General features: G+C 42.9%; 2 protein-coding genes and 1 non-coding gene across 3 annotated transcripts; 2 read left to right on the top strand and 1 right to left on the bottom strand.

Annotated features, from left to right (window-relative positions):
* The first annotated feature begins 506 nt into the window (after positions 1–506).
* On the top strand, positions 507–3,662 carry rpl36 (ribosomal protein L36). Its single transcript, XM_020471663.2, has 4 exons — positions 507–634; positions 2,294–2,388; positions 2,922–3,056; positions 3,531–3,662. Exons 2-4 carry the CDS (start codon positions 2,296–2,298, stop codon positions 3,618–3,620), a joined length of 318 nt encoding a protein of 105 aa, XP_020327252.1. The 5' UTR covers positions 507–634; positions 2,294–2,295; the 3' UTR covers positions 3,621–3,662.
* LOC116353194 (small nucleolar RNA SNORA63) lies at positions 2,674–2,802 on the top strand. The gene has a single exon (XR_004202562.1). It is a non-coding gene; the product is annotated as a small nucleolar RNA SNORA63 (small nucleolar RNA).
* A 330-nt stretch (positions 3,663–3,992) lies between the features above and the next one.
* Positions 3,993–21,241, bottom strand: lonp1 (lon peptidase 1, mitochondrial). The gene is made up of 18 exons (XM_031785488.1): positions 20,452–21,241; positions 19,669–19,757; positions 19,192–19,311; positions 18,781–19,063; positions 13,563–13,624; positions 13,146–13,275; positions 12,874–12,957; positions 12,399–12,619; positions 11,871–12,009; positions 11,526–11,704; positions 11,317–11,404; positions 10,871–10,993; positions 10,336–10,452; positions 9,286–9,426; positions 8,696–8,861; positions 6,785–7,011; positions 6,362–6,526; positions 3,993–4,656 (listed from the first exon to the last, which is right to left on the bottom strand). Exons 1-18 carry the CDS (start codon positions 21,010–21,012, stop codon positions 4,507–4,509), a joined length of 3,045 nt encoding a protein of 1,014 aa, XP_031641348.1. The 5' UTR covers positions 21,013–21,241; the 3' UTR covers positions 3,993–4,506.
* Between the last annotated feature and the right edge of the window lie 2,989 nt (positions 21,242–24,230).

The following is a 24,230-nucleotide window of genomic DNA, read 5'->3' as shown; positions in this document are numbered from 1 at the left end:
CTTAATCCACTGTGCTAGCGCATCCGGCATGTGATTGACAGTCCAATCAGAGGGCTGAGTGTGCGTTTCACTAGCCAATCTGTGAGTTTTTGATCATATGTGACGCTTCCAGCGGCTACTTGGCGCGTTGAAAACAACTGGGAACTCAGAAAAATATGAGGTCAAATCATGACGTCAGGTTGTGAAGTCGGAGCTCTAGAAAGAGGCCCGAGTTGGAATTATGAGTTGGATGACCGTTCAAATCAACCCCCCAAATAGAACTCCCCCCAGTTGGTTTGAACGCACTGAAGTCTGAGATGTTTTTCTTTTAATATTAAGCTAATATGACGATACATAGGCCTGTAGCCTGAACATTACAACAATATTATTACGGGAATAAAATGGAAATGGACATTAATTATATTAGAATCGCTCTTCCTCTCTGATTTTACAAATGTCTGCTAAGATATATTCTAAACGATTCACTTTTGCAAAGCATTTATCTTGAAAAAAAAGAGACTGCTGAATCTAAATGGTCCGCGCCCACAGGTGGCGCTACAGAGATTTCACTGGTATTTTATTTTGGAAAAACCCTCATTACCCAACATCCACCGCTAAACTTTCCTTCCGGTTTGTGCGCCATTAAAGAAAGCAGGTAAGAATTTGATGAAGAATTTATATCATCTAAAATCTTTACAAAATCCTTGACATCCTTCCTTTTTTACTAATTTGAATAAAACCAACACAATGTATACTTATTGCTTAAAGGATTCTTCCAATATTGTCGTGATAAATATACTATTTTCACGGTAAACATCAACCTAAAGTTGCTGCGCTTACATGGCCTCTTTCCCTACACATGTGAACCACATGGGCTTGTTATTGCTGGAGCTTCGTAACGACTCTTTTTACAATGACTACAGATAATATGCATGTCCTTGACAAAAAAAAATCTGCTTTAATGCAAACCCGTACTTCTATCGTCAGTAGTAATACGTTTGCTAGCTAACATTGTTCACGGTTAGAGGCTAGCCAGCATTCTGTCACGACCATTTTTGGCTACCTTTCTGAATCAATAGTTCTAACGTTAACACCTAAAGTAGTTTATTACATGACTGGAGTGTGGCTAGTTAAATATACATTGCAGTTGACGACACTGCTGTGCTTCATCTTGGCCAGGTCGCAGTTGTAAATGAGAACTAGTTCAACTAGCCTACCTGGTTAAATAAAAATACAATGAGCGTTGTAGGATATCACCAGTAACGTTAGTTAGCTGGCTATCTTGCCAAGGCCACACCCGTAAGTTGACATTAAAATAAATACACACACACGTAACAAAAAATGCTTGAGTTCCTAGCGCCAACTGTGCCGTAATATCACGTACACATTTTAAAAAGCAAAATAATGGAATTAAGAAATATTAGGATGAGCAATGCCTGGTCCTGTGTTTCACGAGCTGGGAATTCCTCCCCCCCAAGCTTATTTATCTCAAATTAGTGAGCATTTTTCATCCACCTGACAGGTGTGGCATATCAAGAAGCTCATTAAATAGCATGGTCGTTAAACAGATGCCCCCTGTCCTGGGGACAATAAAAGGCCACTCTAAAATGTGCAGTTTAGTCACACAACACGAGATGTCTCAAGTTGAGTTACCGTTCAATTGGCATGCTAACTGCAGGAATGTCCTGTTTTCTACCATAAGCCGCCTCCAACATTATTTAAAGAATTTGGCAGGCATAAACTACAGACAAACAATTGCATTTTATCGATGGCAATTTGAATGCACAGAAATACTCATGACAAGTTCCTTTTTTTCTTCTTCAAATCAAATATTTAGACCAACATCTGTATTCAGTCATGTAAAATCCATAAATCAGGGCCTAGTGAATTTATTTCAATTGACTGATTTCCTCATAGGTCCTAACTCAGTAAAATCGTTGAAATTGTTGGGAACAGTGGGTTAACTGCCTTGTTCAGGGGCAGAACGACAGATTCTTACCTTGTCAGCTCAGGGATTTGATCTAGCAACCTTTTACTGGCCCAACGCTCTAACCACTAGGCTACCTGCCACCTCTGAGGTACAGGAATGATTAAACACTTGGTTTCTGGCTAAGGGCAGGGTACCGGCTAGGGGTGGCTATTTTAACAGCCCGGTGGCCTTGAGATAGAAGCTGTTTTTCATTCTCTGTCCCAGCTTTGATGCACCCGTACTGACACTAATGTAAGTTAGTTGGTCAGCAACTAGCTAGCCAGTTAAAGTCTCATGCTTTGAATGACATGTAACTAAACTTATATATTTTCTCTCTCTCTACAGACATGGCTATCAGGTATCCTATGGCCGTGGGGCTTAGCAAAGGCCACCCCGTAACCAAGAATGTGACCGCACCCAAACACGCCCGTAGACGAGGGGTGAGTTAATCTGATAGAAACACAACCATTTCAGGTAGTGTGGTGTTGGTAGAGCCTAAGTCCTCCGGTAAAGGGTCTAGACCCTGGACACTTTGCCAAAGGAGGTTGTTTTTTGTTGTCCTAGAATTGCTGGGTCAAGCCCCGCTCTGATTTTATAGTTATTCCCATAGCTGCCGCACCTGTAGTGATTGAAAGTGGTCAGGCTTTGTTCCCCGTTATCAGATTATAGGTCAACAATTTAACTTGAGCATAGGTGGCACTCAGTGATCCAATAGACTGTTACAAAAGCAGGATAAGTTACAGTGCAGCTTGTTCAGTGCTGTTCTGTCGTTCCCCCTGCACACATCAACTAGTTTCCTACTATCCCTGTCTGTCTGCATTCCACGGCAGACAGGGACGCTTGGTCTCAAATATATAAATAGTAGCTCTGAATAAAAGCCTTTTTCTCTCTCATGGTTAACGATCTATATTTCCACAGTGACTTTAGAACTGGTTGTTTGACAAACTTGCTGATTTGTTTAATTTTATTTCAGCGTCTGACCAAGCACAGCAAGTTTGTGCGTGACATGATCCGCGAGGTGTGTGGCTTCGCCCCTTACGAGAGGCGTGCCATGGAGTTGCTGAAGGTGTCCAAGGATAAGCGTGCCCTCAAGTTCATCAAGAAGAGGGTATGTAAAACTCCCCTGCTTACCAACCCGGCCGGGGTGTATTGGTGGCGGTGTTGGCAGCATGAAGGCATTGGCTCATGTCAGATGGTTTGTTTCTTGAAGCTGCTTTCTTGTGTATCAACAACAGTTAACAAAACAAGGGCTTTTTTTCCTTTTCAAACGGAACAGATTTTGTAGCACCCACAATGTTAAATGTTACCACCTGTTGGGGGGGGGGGGAGATATGGACTGTTTGCATCATGGAGCATATATTGAAAGATTCATCAACTATTGGATTAGACTTGTAGTTTGTCCAATCAGTTAATTCTCAAAGACAAGTTGTGCATTATGCAACTGCTATCCCTATACATGTTGATTACTGAACTTGTCCCAGAGACATGCTTTAGTGTTGTCATCCTGAGTATGGTAGTTTTCCTGCATCGTGTGTGTGTTTGGTTTTTCCATTGTAATGTAGCTTTTGTGTTTTCTTCCCAGATTGGCACTCACATCCGCGCCAAGAGAAAGAGGGAGGAGCTCAGCAATGTCCTGGCTGCCATGAGGAAGGCTGCTGCCAAGAAGGATTAAAGCTGTTCTTGCAAATAAATATTTGTATTTAAAAAAAGTCAACTGTTTCATTGTTTCTCATTTTAGAATGATGGAAGTGGTACTGTACTTACTCTGCAGAGGAGACCCATTTATTCTAATACGCATTGTATTAGAATAGGTCATGCAGACCTTGAATACAGCTCTACACCTGTGTAAATATTCTGGAGAATTGACTACGCTGTCTGGTTAGTGTACTTTACAGAATGCCATGAGCGGTCATCTGCATTTTTAGACATGTGAATGATGGGCCAGCCAATAGTCTTACCAGTGTACTTGCTGTAGAAAAAGGTAATAAATGGCAACGGTGTCATGAGACCATTCATCAAGTGGGAATAAACTTTGGCATAAAGGTCAAGTTAAAATATGCAAGTTTTATCAGCAGTTACATTAAACGCAAAATTAGTCTAGGCTGCGTAGCCGCGACATGCCCCATCTGATTGGGGAATTTGTAGGGGGGGGGGGGTTAAGGGTTGAACATCAGTAATTAGAAATGCAACTTAGATCTCAAATGTCCCTCTAATACATGATATGTTCTACATCATACATTTCTATCTAAAGTTCCGCTCTCATGACACAGCTGTCTCAGACGGGGCTTTTAACAACAGGTGAGAATGTACAACCAAATAAAAAAACAATGCTGATCAGAAAATCTGCTTTCATAGTTCAGGATGTCTGATCTAACTCCTTGTTATCCATCTGTGTTGGGGTGAATTCCATTTTAATTCCAGTCAATTCTTAAAGTAAAACAAATTACAATTCAACATTTTCCACATTGAAGAGAATTGGAATTTCATTGTTCTTCCTGAATTGTCCCCAACACTGGTAGCAGCTCAGGTGCCAGTTTCATAGAGTCATAATTCAGTGTTCATTGTTGTGGAAAGACAATGGGGTACATCTTGCTGTAATGATCCACAAAGTGAACCTCCAGGCCCTCTGTGATGAACTCTGGCAGGTCAGAGAAGTCCTTCTTGTTCTCTGCTGGTAAGATCATGCAGGTCACTCCTGCACGCTTTGCCTGGAGATAAGGGAGGAATATTCATTGTCACTGGTACTAAAACTACACAAATAGAAAACGTGACATTTAATGTGTTGGTCCGATGTTTCACGAGCTGAAATAAAATATCCCAGAAATGTTCCATATCCATAAAAAACTTCCCACATTTTTTTGCATTTCTCCTTTGCCAAGATAATCCATCCACTTGACAGGTGTGGCATATCAAGAAGCTGATTAAACAGCATGATCATTACACAGGTGCATCTTGTGCTGGGGACAATAAAAGTCCACTCTACAATGTAGAGTTTTGTCACACAACACAATGCCACAGATGTCTCAAGTTTTGAAGGAGCATGCAATTGGCATGCCAACTGCAGGAATGTCCACCAAAGCTGTTGTCAGAGAATTGAATGTTCATTCCTCTACCATAAGCCGCCTCCAACATAATTTTAGAGAATTTGGCAGTACATCTAACCGGCCTCACAACCACAGACCATGTGAAGCCACGCCAACCCAGGACCTCCACATCTGGCTTCTTAACCTGCGGGATCTTAGACCAGCCAACTAGACAGCGGATGAAACTGAGGAGTATTTCTGTATGTAATTAAGCACTTTTGTGGGTAAAAACGTATTCTGATTGGCTGGACCTGGCTCCCCAGTGGGTGGTCCTATACCCAGCCATGGCTACGCCCCTGCCCAGTCGTGTGAAATCCATAGATTATGGCCCAATTAAATGTATTTAAATTGACAGGATTTTCTTATATTAACTATAACTCAGTAAAATTGTTGCTTTTATATTTTTGTTCAGTATAATAAAAGTTCAGATAAGTTTCAGAACATGAGCTCTTCCATACACAACCATACGTACCCTGCCACCTCTAAAATGTAACCATAAATTAAGCACGAACGTCATATGCAAAAACATATCGTTTGCATATCCGTCTTACCAGTAGCTTGTGTGCTTTCTGCAGGAATTAGCAATAAAATGACAAAGGTGTCTTCTGTTTATTTGTTTATTTAACTAGGCAAGTCAGTTAAGAACAAATTCTTACTTTCAATGGACGGCCTAAGAACAGTGGGGTTAACTGGCCTAGGAACAGTGGGTTAACTGGTCTAGGTTAACTGCCTTGTTCAGGGGAACAGTGGGTTAACTGCCTTGTTCAGGGGAACAGTGGGTTAACTGCCTTGTTCAGGGGAACAGTGGGTTAACTGCCTTGTTCAGGGGAACAGTGGGTTAACTGCCTTGTTCAGGGGAACAGTGGGTTAACTGCCTTGTTCAGGGGAACAGTGGGTTAACTGCCTTGTTCAGGGGAACAGTGGGTTAACTGCCTTGTTCAGGGGAACAGTGGGTTAACTGCCTTGTTCAGGGGAACAGTGGGTTAACTGCCTTGTTCAGGGGCAGAACGACAGATTTGTACCATGTCAGCTCGGGGGTTTGAACTGGCAACCTTCCGGTTACTCGTCCAACGCTCTAACGCTCTAACCACAAGGCTACCCTGCCGCCCCCTAATGTTATGAAACCATTGTTGATCAAGTGTCTCACCTCACAAGTTACGTTTTTTAATTGTAATACAATATGTAAAGGATCAGCCTACTAGAACTACATTTCGTTCTCTTTCTCATAAAAAATAAATAAAACTAATTAAAAAAAGGTATGAAGTTGACCAATTATCCCATTAAGCTCCCAGGTAACTAAAACAGTGTTATTAAGAGTGACGTGACTCACAGCAATGGTCTTCTCCTTGATGCCTCCCACAGGCAGGATCTTTCCGGTCAGGGACACCTCTCCAGTCATGGCCACGTTCTCCCGCACTGGCGTGTTGGTGGCCAGGGACAGCAGGGCCGTGACGATGGTGCAGCCAGCACTGGGGCCGTCCTTGGGAGTAGCACCCTGTCGATAACCACAGCAGCCGTACAGGGAGAGAGGAGGAGAAACTGTTTGTTTGGTACAACCAAGGTCCCGTTTCATAGAAAACTGTAATACGGTGAGTGATTAAAGAGATCAGATTACAATGGTTGGCTGAAATGTGGACATCGATGGAAAAACACCAAACTGCCAGTTTGTACGGAAGGGGTATAGAATACAATACATTTTATTTTATTTTTTAAATGCTGTCTGTGAGGACAGTGTCATATCATCAACCTTTACCTCAGGGACGTGCAAATGGAGGTGGGCGCCAGAGAAAAAGTCGTTGTCCGGCTGTTGCTTCATGAGGAAGGTCCTGGCGAAGGTACTGGCGATCTTAGAGCTCTCCTTCATCACATCTCCCAGCTGCCCTGTGACCTCCAGGGACCCGTCCCTGGGGCCGTCCTTATCCTTACCCCCAGTGTCCCGCGGCCGTCTCAGGGACGTCTCGATGAACAGCGTGGTGCCACCTGGAGAGGAGAGATGGACTTTTAAAAAAAACTTTAGGAGGAGATGTCCGCTAAATCTAATTAGCATAATAGAAACATCCCCTGTCAAAAATCCATCTGTTTAAGATAGAGATATCTGCATGGGCTGCATCTCAATCCACTGTATCTGCCGATGTTAGCTCTGTATCCACAGCGGCAGAACTACGGCGGTGTTTGTCAGACATATCGCCCCCGCCCCCAAAAAAATAAACCTGTCTTCTCACAAAACCATCTGTAGCATCTGAACGGTGTGGCCTACAAAACTAATAAATGGAAAGATGAGACTCACACGTACATGTTTTCATCTTACGACCCCCCCACCCACACACACACACACACGAGTCACGGGACTCGTCTTAAGTCGGTACAGCCGATCTGCCAACTTCTGTCTGTAGAGTCAGAACAGTTTGGGCTACACACTAATAAAAAAACAACAGCCAATCATTACTTTAAGACATGAAGGTCAGTCATTCCAGAAAATGTCAGGAACGTCTTATGTTTCTTCAAGTGGGGTCGCAAAAACAATCAAGCGCTATGATGAAACTGGCTCTCATGAGGACCGCCAAAAGAAAGAAAGACCCAGAGTTACCTCTGCTGCATAATAAGTTCTTCACAGTTAACTCCACCTCAGATTGCAGCCCAAATAAATGATAAGAGTTCAAGTAACAGACACATCTCAACAGCAACTGTTCAGAGGAGACTGTGTGAATCAGGCCCAAAGAAACCACTACTAAAAGACAACAATAAGAAGAGACCTGCTTGGGCCGAGCAATGGAAATTAGACCGGTGGAAACTGTCCTTTGGTCTAATGAGTCCAAATTAGAGATTTTTGGTTCCAACCGCCGTGTTTGTGAGACACAGAGTAGGTGAACGGATGATCTCCGTAAGTGTGGTTCTCACTGTGAAGCATGGAGGAGGTGGTGTGATGGTGCTTTGCTGGTGACACTGTCAGTGATTTATTTAGAATTCAAGGCACCCTTAACCAGCATGGCTACCACAAAATTCTGCAGCGATACACCACCCAATCTGTTTTGCGCTTAGTGGGTCCATCATTTGTTTTTCAACAGGATAATGACCCAACACACCTTCATGCTGTGTAAGTGCTATTTGACCATGAAGGAGAGTGATAGAGTGCTTCATCAGATGACCTGGCCTCCACAATTACCTAACCTCAACCCAAATGAGATGGTTTGAACTGCAGAGTGAAGGAAAAGCAGCCGACAAGTGCTCAGCATATGTGGGAACTCCTTCAAGACTGTTGGAAAAGCATTCCAGGTGAAGCTATTTGAGAGAATGCCAAGAGTGTGCAAAGCTGTCATCAAGGCAAAGGGTGGCTACTTTGAAGAATCTCAAATATAAAATACACTTTGATTTGTTTCATACTTTTTTTGGTTACTACAAGATTCCATATGTGTTATTTCATACTTGTCTATTATTCTACAATGTTGAAAATAGTAAAAATAAAGCAAAACCCTTGAATGAGTAGGTGTCCCAACTTTTGACTAGTACTGTATATCTTTTTAAATAAAATTCTAAATCAAATAGCTAAATGATCCCCAGGCTTACATTCCAGAGGGTTAAGATCAGAGCGGTGTTTGTGTTGTTGTCTATGCATAATGCTGGTTGTAAAACACACCTCTCTTCTACGTCTCTAGGTCATTCTTACCCATGGCTGTCCATGCCAGGCCCATGACAACACCAGGCGGTGTGACGTCATACATCCTATCCACAGTGAAGATGGGCTTGCCGACGTAATCCTGCAGGTTGTCGGGGGTAACCTGGACCGCAGTCTCCTCTCCACTCACGATACGGAACGCCACTTTCCGGAACACCTGGACACATAATCAAAAACATCAGCAAAATCCTAAAGTCAAATGATTTCCTTTCATTAGGGGAGAATCCTAATTTCTACTTAAATCGAATGAGTGAAAATGAGACTTCAAAGTCAAGATTAACCCCATCGTGTATACAGTGCATTCTGAAAGTATTCAGACCCCTAACCTTTTCCATATTTTGTTACGTTACAACCTTATTCTTAAAATATTGTTTTTTCCCCCTCATCTACACACAATACCCCATAATGACAAAGTGAAAACAGGTTTTTAGAATTGTATGCAAAATGTATATATATATATATATAAAATAAAACATGCATAAGTATTCAAACCCTTTACTCATTACTTTGTTGAAGCACCTTTGACAGCGATATAGACTTGCCACTAATACATGCAGTCAGAAGGTGAAGTCTGGCCTAACCTTCTCCACTTGTTTCTGTAGGTTCCTGACTCCACTCTCTCTGCAGTACTGTCTGATGAGAAGGTTCAGAGCCTCTGGGGAGATGTTGGTCGTATCTTCAGTCAGTCCACATTGAGTACGCAACTGAGGTACCAGGTACTTCTGTTAGTTAGTGAGAGTGAGAGAGTGAGAGAAAGAGAGTGTGAGTGAGAGTGAGCGAGACAGAGACACGGTCAGATGGAGATACCTCCAATAGCTAGGTCACCCATCAATTTGTCAAAATATTTTTTCACACATGTTTTTTATTCACACAAAAAAATATGCTAATTTTACCAACAGAATTCCACTAAACTGACTTGTTGTGATTAAAAAAATGTAAGTTTTCATTTAAAATGTTACCTTCCCATTTTCAGCTCTGTTGATAGTTTTGCCACAAGTCTTGCGATAAATAGCAAATTTGCCCATACTGGTTTTATTGGTTAAATTGGCAGCCAAGCACCAATCATCGTGTCACCAGCATGATTATAGAGTCAAACTCATCATCACCGTGCATTTTCACCACCCTGTGACGTTCATCATAACTTGAAATCATCTGAAGCTAATAAACTGTCCCTGATTTTCCAGGACCGAGGGGGAGGAGCCTGGGACCTGGGGGGAGGAGCTCAGGACCTAGGGGGAGGAGCCCAGGATATAGGGGGAGGAGCCCGGGACCAAGCATTGTCGCATGACTGCAGTTTACTTTTATCAAATATTGAGCAAAAAAATATATAAACGTTTCCAATGCCATTTGTCGCGTGATCTATTTCATCGACCCAAAATATCATCCACCCGTCAAACATGTTGGTGGTTAAGGGGTGGATCAATATTTGGGTCAATTAAATAGATCATGTGACAACGGCATTGGAAACGTTTTTAGGAAAGGTTACCAACAAATTGTTTCACAGGTACTCTACTCGCATTAAACATGTTTCCATCCAAACATGTTTAATGAGCCAATGTTTGCCGTAAGGTGGAGTGGGTGTTTTGTTAAATCATGTTTGTCCAATTGAATCTTGTGTGATGACACATTACCTCAGCGATGGCTAGTTTCTCCTGGGCCACGTATCCAGACACGTTGATCATCTCCATACGGTCTCTGAGGGGCTCTGGGATGGTGTCAGTCACATTGGCGGTGCAGATAAACAGAACCTGGAGAGAACAAGGACACAAACGGTTAGATTCAAGAACAGGACCTAGTCATTATTAGTGCTGGGCTGTAAGAGACTGGACACCTCGAATCCCTCCAGGGACAGGTCCATCCTAACAGGTGTGTCCATCCTAACAGGTGTGTCTAAAAGGTGTGTCCATCCTAACAGGTGTGTCCACCTACCTTGGACAGGTCCATCCTAACAGGTGTGTCCATCCTAACAGGTGTGTCCATCCTAACAGGTGTGTCCACCTACCTTGGACAGGTCCATCCTAACAGGTGTGTCCATCCTAACAGGTGTGTCCATCCTAACAGGTGTGTCCACCTACCTTGGACAGGTCCATCCTAACAGGTGTGTCCATCCTAACAGGTGTGTCCATCCTAACAGGTGTGTCCATCCTAACAGGTGTGTCCACCTACCTTGGACAGGTCAACAGGCACATCCAGGTAGTGATCCAGGAAGTTGAAGTTCTGCTCCGGGTCCAGAAGCTCCAGCAGAGCTGAGGACGGGTCGCCTTGGTAACCACGACCTATCTTGTCAACCTGGAAGAATAAAAAAAAAAAGGCAGAACAGTCGATCACAGAGTTCACCGATAATACAAACAAAACGCATGAAACTACATTTCTGTCAGCCAAATAAGAGCTAGAGGTGACTACATAGTGAAACTACATTTCTGTCAGCCAAATAAGAGCTAGAGGTGACTACATAGTGAAACTACATTTCTGTCAGCCAAATAAGAGCTAGAGGTGACTACATAGTGAAACTACATTTCTGTCAGCCAAATAAGAGCTAGAGGTGACTACATAGTGAAACTACATTTCTGTCAGCCAAATAAGAGCTAGAGGTGACTACATGTATTATTCACCTCATCAATAAGGACCAGTGGGTTTTCTGTCTTTGTCTTCTTGAGGCATTGAATGATTTTTCCAGGCATGGCTCCCACATATGTTCTCCTGAAAACAAACAAAAGTACAATAAATAATTAGTTACTCTCAACGTTGGATTGTATAGAACGTGAATGCTAACAGAATTGATGTATTGAGCAATGAACAGCAGCTAATTAGTGCCTTCTACCTGTGTCCTTTGATTTCAGCGACGTCGGTCATTCCACCAACACTGAAGCGGAAATACTCTCGGTTGAGTGCTCTGGCGATGGAGCGGGCGATACTGGTCTTCCCCACACCAGGAGGACCATAGAAACACAGGATCTTTCCCTGGGTCGAGCCTCTCAACTGACTCACCGCAATAAACTCCTGCAGGAAGAAAGAGAGGAAGAAGGGTGAGGTCAAGAGGAAACTTTGTATTTACTCTAATAAAAAAGACACTAGTCACCCAACAGATTAGATTGTTCACATCCACAAGTCCAACCGTCAACCACTGGATTGTAACCATGGTGATCCCACAGTACAATTCTCTCACCAGAATGCGTTTCTTGACATCGTCCATCCCATAATGGTCCTCCTCCAGCACCTCTTTGGCCCGTTTGAGTTCCAGGTTCTCCTCACTATTAGTTCCCCAGGGCATCGAGGTCAGCCAGTCCAGATAGTTCCTGGTCACACTGCACACAGAACCAACAGTTTAATACAAGAGGCATGTTCATTACGTACTTGTTCAATAGTTTATTTTTTATTTAGTTCGTATAAAATAGGACAGATGTAACAAAAATAAATATGCTCTTTCTGAGTGATAGTTCAAAGGTGAGGCAGATGCTGAGGTCAGTCCCTGATTCCCAAATCAACCCCTAGCCCCTACCCACACAGCACTTACATATATATCTGTGAGGATTGGATAGGTTTAAGCAGTATGGTGGTAGCTCTATTTTGCCCTCTGATAGGCCAAGTGGAATTGTCGCCATATTGCTTACAGTACACCTATCCAATCCACTCAGATCTCCACATCCAGGGGACAGGGATGGACTAGGGGTTGATTTGGGGATCAGGGACTGACTTGAACTCTGAGGAGTGGTTGTCCAGCAGGCCGAGTTTGTTTAGCTCCTCGTTGATGACGTCCATGATGTGTTGGGGCACGGTGCGCTCCTTCAGCCTCTCCCTGAACTTCTCCTCGATGGCATCCTTGTCCTCCTTCTCCAGGCCCAGCTCCTTCTTAATGATCTTCAGCTGCTCCTGGAGCAGGTACTTCCTGTGGGTCAACTTGATCTTCTCCTCCACCTGACAGAGAATAATACATCACAATCATTATATCAAATATATATATATTTTTATTTTCTGTGCTAGGAATGGGAAAGTCGTCATATTGGATTGGTGCCTGTCCGGACCATCTTCGCCATTCATTTAAGTGACTATTTTACTGTACAATGTGCCATTACATTTTTTGCAAAGAGCTTGAGGTGATGAACAAAAAAATGGTTTTGAAGAGATACTGTACATCTCAAAATAGTGTAAAGAGGACAACGTTATTTTACCTCTCTGCCGAGACGCTGCTGCAGCTTACTCAGCTCGTATTCTTTCTTCAGAAGTGATAAAGCCTTGTAGAGACGTTTGGGAATCTGAGGAGAGAGTGACAGTTATTGAAAAAAAAAAAAGATTTTTTAAAGCACCAAGAATATTATATTGACAATCTCTTTTTTCTCTTTTTTTAGCTTGAACATCCATGGAGAGAAAAAGGGATAAAAATAATAATAAATTGTAAAGAATTGATCATGTTTGTTAGTGAGGATAATCCCTGTCCACTTACATTGGTCTCTTCCAGTACGTCCTGCAGCTCGTGTGATTCGGCCCCTGTGAGAGCGGCTCCCATGTCACTCAGATAGATGGGGTTGTCCACTACTCTCTGCCCAGCCTGCATCATCTGAAGAACAGACTCTCTGCATGCACACACACAGATACAATTACATGTTAGTCATTTGACACTCTCGTGTATTCAACAAACAAAAAAAGGGGGGGGGGGGGGGGGGAGGCTGAAACTTGTGTGGGCATTTTAAGTAAAACCTTAAATAGTCAGTAACATTCAGTCATTCAAAAAACAAAAAACATACGAGTTCTGGACTATTGATGCATTCATAATTACCGCCATCTAGACAATGGAAGAGACATCACTTTCCTAGGTATTTTGAATGACAATTATGCATTTGTAAAGAAAGGATGTCATTACCTGTAAAGTGGATTAAGGGCGATGATGTCACGGATGGTCTTCACGATCTCTGCCGTCAGGGCCTTCAAACAAAGCAAATGCACTCTGTTATTTTATTTTATTTATTATTTTACCTTTATTTAACCAGGTAGGCAAGTTGAGAACAAGTTCTCATTTACAATTGCGACCTGGCCAAGATAAAGCAAAGCAGTTCGACAGATAAAACGACACAGAGTTACACATGGAGTAAAAACAAACATACAGTCAATAATGCAGTATAAACAAGTCTATATACAATGTGAGCAAATGAGGTGAGAAGGGAGGTAAAGGCAAAAAAGGCCATGATGGCAAAGTAAATACAATATAGCAAGTAAAATACTGGAATGGTAGTTTTGCAATGGAAGAATGTGCAAAGTAGAAATAAAAAATAATGGGGTGCAAAGGAGCAAAATAAATAAATAAATTAAAATTAAATACAGTTGGGAAAGAGGTAGTTGTTTGGGCTAAATTATAGGTGGGCTATGTACAGGTGCCGTAATCTGTGAGCTGCTCTGACAGTTGGTGCTTAAAGCTAGTGAGGGAGATAAGTGTTTCCAGTTTCAGAGATTTTTGTGCTACAGGTGGGAGATGCTATGGTGACCAGCGAGCTGAGATAAGGGGGGACTTTACCTAGCAGGGTCTTGTAGATGACATGGAGCCAGTGGGTTTGGCGACGAGTATGAAGCGAGGGCCAGCCAACGAGAGCGTACAGGTCGCAATGGTGGGTAGTATATGGGGCTTTGCTGATAAAACGGATTGCACTGTGATAGACTGCATCCAATTTGCTGAGTAGGGTATTGGAGGCTATTTTGTAAATGACATCGCCAAAGTCGAGGATTGGTAGGATGGTCAGTTTTACAAGGGTATGTTTGGCAGCATGAGTGAAGGATGCTTTGTTGCGAAATAGGAAGCCAATTCTAGATTTAACTTTGGATTGGAGATGTTTGATATGGGTCTGGAAGGAGAGTTTACAGTCTAACCAGACACCTAAGTATTTGTAGTTGTCCACGTATTCTAAGTCAGAGCCGTCCAGAGTAGTGATGTTGGACAGGCGGGTAGGTGCAGGTAGCGATCGGTTGAAGAGCATGCATTTAGTTTTACTTGTATTTAAGAGCAATTGGAGGCCACGGAAGGAGAGTTGTATGGCATTGAAGCTTGCCTGGAGGGTTGTTAACACAGTGTCCAAAGAAGGGCCGGAAGTATACAGAATGGTGTCGTCTGCGTAGAGGTGGATCAGGGACTCACCAGCAGCAAGAGCGACCTCATTGATGTATACAGAGAAGAGAGTCGGTCCAAGAATTGAACCCTGTGGCACCCCCATAGAGACTGCCAGAGGTCCGGACAGCAGACCCTCCGATTTGACACACTGAACTCTATCAGAGAAGTAGTTGGTGAACCAGGCGAGGCAATCATTTGAGAAACCAAGGCTGTCGAGTCTGCCGATGAGGATATGGTGATTGACAGAGTCGAAAGCCTTGGCCAGATCAATGAATACGGCTGCACAGTAATGTTTCTTATCGATGGCGGTTAAGATATCGTTTAGGACCTTGAGCGTGGCTGAGGTGCACCCATGACCAGCTCTGAAACCGGATTGCATAGCAGAGAAGGTATGGTGAGATTCGAAATGGTCGGTAATCTGTTTGTTGACTTGGCTTTCGAAGACCTTAGAAAGGCACGGTAGGATAGATATAGGTCTGTAGCAGTTTGGGTCAAGAGTGTCCCCCCCTTTGAAGAGGGGGATGACCGCAGCTGCTTTCCAATCTTTGGGAATCTCAGACGACACGAAAGAGAGGTTGAACAGGCTAGTAATAGGGGTGGCAACAATTTCGGCAGATAATTTTAGAAAGAAAGGGTCCAGATTTTCTAGCCCGGCTGATTTGTAGGGGTCCAGATTTTGCAGCTCTTTCAGAACATCAGCTGAATGGATTTGGGAGAAGGAGAAATGGGGAAGGCTTGGGCGAGTTGCTGTTGGGGGTGCAGTGCTGTTGTCCGGGGTAGGAGTAGCCAGGTGGAAAGCATGGCCAGCCGTAGAAAAATGCTTATTGAAATTCTCAATTATTTTGGATTTATCAGTGGTGACAGTGTTTCCTATCTTCAGTGCAGTGGGCAGCTGGGAGGAGGTGTTCTTATTCTCCATGGACTTTACAGTGTCCCAGAACTTTTTTGAGTTAGTGTTGCAGGAAGCAAATTTCTGCTTGAAAAAGCTAGCCTTGGCTTTTCTAACTGCCTGTGTATAATGGTTTCTAGCTTCCCTGAACAGCTGCATATCACGGGGGCTGTTCGATGCTAATGCAGAACGCCATAGGATGTTTTTGTGTTGGTTAAGGGCAGTCAGGTCTGGGGAGAACCAAGGGCTATATCTGTTCCTGGTTCTAAATTTCTTGAATGGGGCATGTTTATTTAAGATGGTTAGGAAGGCATTTAAAAAAAATAACCAGGCATCCTCTACTGACGGGATGAGATCAATATCCTTCCAGGATACCCCGGCCAGGTCGATTAGAAAGGCCTGCTCGCAGAAGTGTTTCAGGGAGCGTTTTACAGTGATGAGTGGAGGTCGTTTGACCGCTGACCCATTACGGATGCAGGCAATGAGGCAGTGATCGCTGAGATCTTGGTTGAAGACAGCAGAGGTGTATTTAGAGGGGAAGTTGGTTAGGATGATATCTTGGAGGGTGCCCGTGTTTAAGGCTTTGGGGAGGTACCTGGTAGGTTCATTGATAATTTGTGTGAGATTGAGGGCATCAAGTTTAGATTGTAGGATGGCTGGGGTGTTAAGCATGTTCCAGTTTAGGTCGCCTAGCAGCACGAACTCTGAAGATAGATGGGGGGCAATCAGTTCACATATGGTGTCCAGAGCACAGCTGGGGGCAGAGGGTGGTCTATAGCAGGCGGCAACGGTGAGAGACTTGTTTTTAGAGAGGTGGATTTTTAAAAGTAGAAGTTCAAATTGTTTGGGTACAGACCTGGATAGTAGGACAGAACTCTGCAGGCTATCTTTGCAGTAGATTGCAACACCGCCCCCTTTGGCAGTTCTATCTTGTCTGAAAATGTTGTAGTTTGGAATTAAAATGTCTGAATTTTTGGTGGTCTTCCTAAGCCAGGATTCAGACACAGCTAGAACATCCGGGTTGGCAGAGTGTGCTAAAGCAGTGAATAGAACAAACTTAGGGAGGAGGCTTCTAATGTTAACATGCATGAAACCAAGGCTATTACGGTTACAGAAGTCGTCAAAAGAGAGCGCCTGGGGAATAGGAGTGGAGCTAGGCACTGCAGGGCCTGGATTCACCTCTACATCGCCAGAGGAACATAGGAGGAGTAGAATAAGGGCATCGTTATCAAGGCATCGCGCTACAATGCGTGGTTAAAGGGGAAATCTGCAGTTGCTAAAAAACATTTTCCGACTTATAAATGAATTATATACAGTACCAGTCAAAAGTTTGGACATACCTACTCATTACAGGGTTTTTCTTTATTTTTACTATTTTCTACATTGTAGAATAATAGGGAAGACATCAAAACTATGAAATAGCACATATGGAATCATGTAGTAACCAAAAGTGTTAATCAAATCAAAATAATATTTGAGATTCTTCAAAGTAGCCACCCTTTGCCTTGATAACAGCTTTGCACACCCTTGACATTCTCTCAACCAGCTTCATGAGGTAGTCACCTGGAATGCATTTCATTTAACAGGGGTGCTTTGTTAAAAGTCCATTTGTGGAATTTCTTTCCATGTTAATGTGTTTGCATCAATCAGTTGTGTTTTGACAAGGTAGGGGTGGTATACAGAAGACAGTCCTATTTGGTAAAAGAAAAAGTCCATATTTGAGCTGTTCTTGCCATAATAAGCAAAGAGAAACAGTCCATCATTACTTTAAGACATGTAGGTCAGTCATTCCGGAAATTGTCAAGAACTTTGTAAGTTTCTTCACGTGCAGTCGCAAAAACCATCAAAACGCTATGATGAAACTGGCTCTCATGAGAACTGCCACAGGAAAGGAAGACCCATAGTTACCTCTGCTGCAGAGGATAAGTTCATTAGTTACCAGCGTCAGAAATTGCAGCCCAAATAAATGCTTCACAGAGTTCAAGTAACAGACACATCTCAACATCAACTGTTCAGAGGAGACTGCGAGAATCAGGCCTTCATGGTCAAATTGCTGCAAAGAAACCACTACTAAAGGACACCAATAAGGAGGAGACTTGCTTGGGCCAAGAAATACGAGCACATCCCCACAGCATGACACTGCCACCACCATGCTTCACCGTAGGGATGGTGCCAGGTTTCCTGCAGACATTACGTTCGACATTCAGGCCAAAGAGTTCAATCTTGGTTTTATCAGACCAGAGAATCTTGTTTCTTATGGTCTGAGAGTCTTTAGGTGCCTTTTGGCAAACTCCAAGTGGGCTGTCAGGTGCCTTTTACTGAGAAGTGGCTTCCGTCTGACCACTCTACCATAACGGCCTGATTGGTGGAGTTCTGCAGAGATGGTTGTCCTTCTGAAAGTTTATCCCATCTCAACAGAGGAACTCTGAAGCTCTGTCAGAGTGACAATCAAATTCTTGGTCACATCCCTGACCAAGGCCCTTCTCCCCCGATTGCTCAGTTTGGCCGGGCAGCCAGCTCTAGGAAGAGTCTTGGTGGTTCCATACTTGTTCCATTTAAGAATGATGGAGGCCACTGTGTTCTTGGGACCTTCAATGCTGCAGAAATGTTTTGGTACCCTTCCCCAGATCTGTACCTCGACACTATCATGTCTCGGAGCTCTACGGACAATTCCTTCAACCTCATGGCTTGGTTTCTGCTCTGACATCCACTGTCAACTGTGGGACCTATATAGACAGGTGCATGCCTTTCAAATCACGTCCAATCAATTGAATATACCACAGGTAGACTCCAATCAAGTTGTAGAACCATCTCAAGGATGATCAATGGAAACAGGATGCACATGAGCTCAATTTAAAGTCTCATAGCAAAGGGTCTGAATACTTATGTAAATAAGGTATCGGTTTTTACATTTTGAACGAAAAAAACATCTACAAATCTGTTTTTGCTTTGTCATTATGGGGTATTGTGAATTGATTGATGAGAAAAAAAGTATATTTAATCAATTTTAGAATAAGACTAACATAACCAAATGTGATAAAAGTTAAGTGGTCTGAGTATTTTTCAAAGGCACTGTAGAATCCAAATGCCTACCTTGACTTCCTCTGAGACCTCAAACTGTTGGTGCACCACGTTGTCTACCTCCACCATGAGGATATCAGAGGAGGGCAGCGGGAGCGCCTCTACTGTCACGTCTGCCTCCTGCACCTTCTCCTCCATTGTTTCGGCCAGGATCGCTGGCTCTTTACGCTCTTTTCTCTTGGGCTTCCGGCGTGAGACATTGGGCTGGCTCCCTGGTTCAGTGACAGAGGCAGACTCAGAGGCAGCAGAGGCAGGCTCATCCGGCTCCACCTCCATCTGCTTGGTGATGCGGATTCTACCAGAGAGAAAAGAGTATTTCGTACAGTGCGTATGTTTCCAATGGACACTAACACACACTGTACAGATGAAATATCAAAAAGGTAACATAACATGCATAGTAAGTTCTTTCTTCTTCACCCCTACCTTCTGTGGCCCATAACAATCATCCTCAGCTTGTCACCAAGGTCCTGCATCTCATGGATCTGTACAAAAGTTCCTGTGTTGTAGATGGCATCCAGACTCTCCACCACATCAGTCTCATTACTGAAGAACCCCAGAGAGAGACGAGAGAGAGAGAATGTCAACAGAGAGAATACAGTAGGATCTGTCTAAAAGGGCAAGTACTAGATCCAGGATGATACCAGTATCGCGATACTCCTTAGTATTGTGGCAAGTGAGACAAAACAAAGTGGATTTAACTTCTTTAGGAAAACAGCCCTAATGTTGGAAATCATTATGTTGTCATCCAGAGTCACATGCATTTATTTTCCAAGCACACAATATGTTACAACAGGTTTTTAAAGAACCAAAGAGTTTGGTCTGCTTCATGTTATAGATATATTGCTATAATGCTGTCATCACAGGCCGTAGAGGTTACAGTTGAAGAAAGATGTCCCTTACGCATCATCTTTCTTCAGGAACACTCCAGCGTACGGTTGGGCAAGTCTGACTTTTCTCCTCAGAAGATCCATAAGCCCCTTGTTCTTCACCTACAAAATGAAACACACCATCTAATATATGTAATGATTAGCTTACTTGCACAACAACAAGATGTTTGAAAATGCAACTAATGCATTAACAAAAACAAAAAGAAAATGATTCCCCTAAAAAAAAATTAAAAAAAATGTTAGATCGAAAAGATCTACAGCAACGCTGACCACATACAGTACTAGCATTGAATATGATGCAATTCCATGTAAGACTTAGATTGGAGGCACTAAGATGTAAGACCCACTATGCATGAATCGCTCTGCCATTTCCTTGTTGCTAAAAATCTAATAGTTTGCCTAATTTCAGTTTATGTGACAAAACAAGCAAGTATAGTGTAGAGAATCATTGTACCATCTAAACTGCTGTGAAATATATTTTATATAAACAAAAATATTGGATTTTCAGCTGTTTGAAGCTGGTGTAAAGCAGAAAACTAAACTTAAAACAGGAATCATAGAAATATCATAGAACAGAGCTTAGATTTGCTTTAAATGAGAATGACAGATTTATAACTCCCATTTCTATGTGCGTTTTGTCAGGTCTCCTAAAAAGTTAAGTGTTGCAACTTTAAGTTGACACACTGGTAGAGAGACACTAGTCATTCAAAATAAGTGCATTTTCTAATTCTGAATATTGCATCATCCAGATGTGTCCTTGGGAGACCTCGGTGTCTAATGAGTCGGCGCTGCTTACCTCGATAATTTTGATAAACCTTGGGAAAACCGGGTTCCTACTGACGGCGATCAGTGGTACGTTGGGGAACACTTCAGGGACCAGCATGGGGGTGAGAGCTGTCATCTGGGGGGAGTTGTACGATGTTCCTCCATCTCCCCCCGACTCGTCTCCCCCAGACCCGCTGCTCTCCGACCCATCTTCCCCCGAGAAGCCAGCGCCGCTGCCTCGGTTGCCAAACAATCTTATCTGGTTGTAGCTGGTCGAAGGCCCGCAGCCGAGAATCGCTCTTTCCCCGGAATAAAAACCGGTGACCCTTGTCCATCGGTTGAGCTTCGCTAGCCTCCCGGCTCCTGTCATTGATGTAACAGCGTTCCCATAGCGGGCGTTGCATAATGTTTTCCTAAGCGTACCGTTTGTAGAATAAGATCTTTTGGCCACCATTCCAGTCCAGTTAGATGACTCGCTAACGAGAGATCGCACGGTCCCCGTTGTAAACATATTGGAGTAATTTTTCGACAAGATTGCGCCGTTTTTAGAAGTCTGCTTGCAAGCACCCAGCATTATCATGTAAGTGGCCATGTTGAATCTCGGGCTTTCTACTGTCGTCACTAGTTACCACAGCCACAAAGTATTTAACCCCGCCCATTTCTAAAATGTAACGTCTTTAAATATGATTTTAAAACTAACCTTGACGTTAACCTTAACCACACTGCAATCCTTATTCCTAACCTTAAATTAAGTTTTTATGATATAGTAAATGTTGTGGCTGTGCAATCAAGTGGAAACCGTTTCCTACGTCACATTTCCTTCTTCCGGCAGTGTTAAAAAATTTTTTTTAAATCTTTTGCAACAACAATAACAACTATACATATCAATACAGGGACATTCCTGTGAATACAATGAAAAATAAATGAAATAATAGTTGTACAAATCTCCACCCCCTTTTACACAAGCTCCCTGACATGAGCGTCAACGATGTGTTTCTTCTTCGATGAAGTTTAACGGCGGTTAGCATCCAATAAATGTTGCACTACCGCCACCTATTAGACTGGAGTGCAACTCCCTTATACTTTGCTTGAGGAAAAAACAAAATACCCGACCATCTAACACTACATTCACACCAAAAATTATTATAATAAAAAATAACATCACCCTTCTCCACTATTTAAATCTATTTAGCCCTACTTTAAGGCTCCTGAGTGGCGCAGTGGTCTAAGGCACAGCATCTCAGTGCTAGAGGTGCTACAGACCCTGGTTTGATTCCAGGCTGTATCACAACTGGCAATGATTGGGAGCCCCATAGGGCAGCACACAATTAGCCCAGTGTCGTTAGGGTTTGGCCGGGGAAGGCCGTCATTGAAAATAAGAATTTGTTCTTAAACTGATTCGCCATGTTAAATAAAATAATATACTTCAGGCCAACAGCCTGAAAGGATGGGACACCACCACTTAACACACCCCGTTGACGTCAAGTCCCACACACCCAAATACTTTTACCGCTACCCCAGTAATCACTTCTTTTAATGGCTCCCTTTCCTTGAGAACAAAACAATTGCCCCATTCGTTTAGCGCAGAGTGCCTCCTCCCTATAACCAGCAGAAACACAAACAATTATCACAAGACTACTTCTGGTTACCCTCACCGATTCCACAGCACCCAACTCTCTTTTCACTCACCCTGAAACCACAAATGGATCAGCCAAAAAGGCAACGGTCCACTTTTTCCCAAAAACGTCAATCCTACTGTCACAGACTCATCTTTATCCTGACCCTCGGTGCTAGCCTCGGGCTCAGAGAACTTCACCACACCCGATACGTCGCCCTCATTCACTTCCATTTCTCTTCCCGTCTTCAGCTCACTCTGCTTACACTTTCTACCATTCTTCTTTAACAAACCATCTCCCTTTTTCCCAACATTTTTAACCGACTCAAGCTCACCCACTTTCTCTCTCTCTCTCTCTCTCTCTCTCTGACCTCCTTTTCCCTCCATTCCTCATCCGTATCATCCAAAGTATAGTTCTCCTTGATAATACTGCACATCTCCTAGCATATATCTTGTTCTTGCCTTCTCAAGGGACGCCAATTTAACCGTCTGTCACAATCACAGTACAATCAGCAGGAACCCCTCAGGATGTAACGCTGAACAAGGTATCCACTTGTAAAGCAGCTGCTTGGTCTTGATGTTCTTCTTTATCAATAGCTTAGCGCTATGCTTTTACATTTCAAACAAGCGCGCTCTTCCAACCACCATCCCACTCTATCTTTATGCTGTCTGGGAATACTCCATCCAATAAACTTAATTGACAGTCTTTAAAAAAAAAAGATTTCTTTGAGATTTAATTGTTTCATAGACATCACTGTTTGCAAACAGAAAAAGCATATGCAAAGCATAATGTTACTGGAAACTTAATTGACAACAAAAAAAAGGATGTTATGCAAAAAAAAATAGAAGGTTTGATGATGCACATATTTACAGGTCACAGGGTGGCGCAAATAAAGGAACAATAAGGAAAACATTTAGTTATCGATTTGAACCAAGTTGTTGAGGCATATAATGTTCTCTCAATGTAAAATACTGGTTGTACAGTAGTGTGGGTATAGATGCTGTTCTAAGTGGACCAATCCTAATACCAGTTCCTGTACCTCAGTTTCATACAGTACAGTGCCTTCAGAAAGTATTCAGACCCCTTGACCTTATCCAACTTTTGTTTGTTTACAGCCTTATTCTACAATGTATTCAATTGTTCCCCCCGACCTCATCAATCTACACACAATACAACCATAATGACAAAGCAAAAACTGGTTCAGAATTTTCACATTTACAGTTGAAGTCGGAAGTTTACATACACTTAGGTTAAAACTAGTTTTTCAACCACTCCACACACTTCTTGTGAACAAACTATAGTTTTGGCAAGTCGGTTAGGACATCTACTTTGTGCATGACACAAGTAATTTTTCCATCAAATGTTTTCAGACAGATTATTTCACTTATTCACTGTACCACAATTCCAGTTGGTCAGAAGTTTTCATACACTAGGTTGACTGTGCCTTTAAACAGCTTGGAACATTTCAGAAAATTATGTCATGGCTTTAGAAGCTTCTGATTGCAGACCTCCACAAGTCTGGTTCATCCTTGGGAGCAATTTCCAAATGCCTGAAGGTACCACGTTCATCTGTACAAACAATAGTACGCAAGTATAAACACTATGGGACCACGCAGCCGTCATTCCGCTCAGGAAGGAGACGTGTTTTGTCTCCTAGAGATGAATGTAATTTGGTGCAAATCAATCCCAGAACAACAGCAATGATCTTGTGAAGATGTTGGAGGAAACTGGTACAAATGTATCGATATCCACAGTAAAACGAGTCCTATATCGACATAACCTGAAAGGCTGCTAAGCAAGGAAGAAGCCACTGCTCCAAAACCGCCATAAAAAAGCTAGACTACGGTTTGCAACTGCACATGGGGACAAAGATGGTACTTTTTGGAGACATATCCTCTGGTCTGATGAAACAAAAATATAACTGTTTGGCCATAATGACCATAGTTATGTTTGGAGGAAAAAGAGGGAGGCTTGCAAGTCGAAGAACACCATCCCAACCGTGAAGCACAGGGGTGGCAGCATCATGTTGTGGTGGTGCTTTGCTGCAGGAGGGACTGGTGCACTTCACAAAATAGATGGCATCATGAGGTCGGAAAATTATGTGGATATATTGAAGCAACATCTCAAGACATCAGACAGAAAGTTAAAGCTTGGTCGCAAATGGGTATCCCAAATGGACAATGACCCCAAGCAT

Source organism: Oncorhynchus kisutch, linkage group LG13 (genome assembly GCF_002021735.2).
Source record: "Oncorhynchus kisutch isolate 150728-3 linkage group LG13, Okis_V2, whole genome shotgun sequence".
Classification (NCBI taxonomy): domain Eukaryota; kingdom Metazoa; phylum Chordata; class Actinopteri; order Salmoniformes; family Salmonidae; genus Oncorhynchus; species Oncorhynchus kisutch.
Note: the sequence above shows the minus strand (reverse complement) of the source record. Positions and strands in the feature narration are given on the sequence as shown.

What these genes read in the sequence shown, in the direction of transcription:
- rpl36 (XM_020471663.2), top strand. Translation starts at nt 2,296, where the DNA reads ATGGCTATCAGGTATCCTATGGCCGTGGGGCTTAGCAAAGGCCACCCC. An exon ending in AACACGCCCGTAGACGAGGG is followed by an intron (nt 2,389 to 2,921) that starts GTGAGTTAATCT and finishes ATTTTATTTCAG; the next exon opens with CGTCTGACCAAGCACAGCAA. An exon ending in TCAAGTTCATCAAGAAGAGG is followed by an intron (nt 3,057 to 3,530) that starts GTATGTAAAACT and finishes TTTTCTTCCCAG; the next exon opens with ATTGGCACTCACATCCGCGC.
- lonp1 (XM_031785488.1), bottom strand. Translation starts at nt 21,012, where the DNA reads ATGGCCACTTACATGATAATGCTGGGTGCTTGCAAGCAGACTTCTAAA. An exon ending in GGTTTATCAAAATTATCGAG is followed by an intron (nt 19,758 to 20,451) that starts GTAAGCAGCGCC and finishes TTCATTTTGTAG; the next exon opens with GTGAAGAACAAGGGGCTTAT. An exon ending in TTCCTGAAGAAAGATGATGC is followed by an intron (nt 19,312 to 19,668) that starts GTAAGGGACATC and finishes GGGGTTCTTCAG; the next exon opens with TAATGAGACTGATGTGGTGG.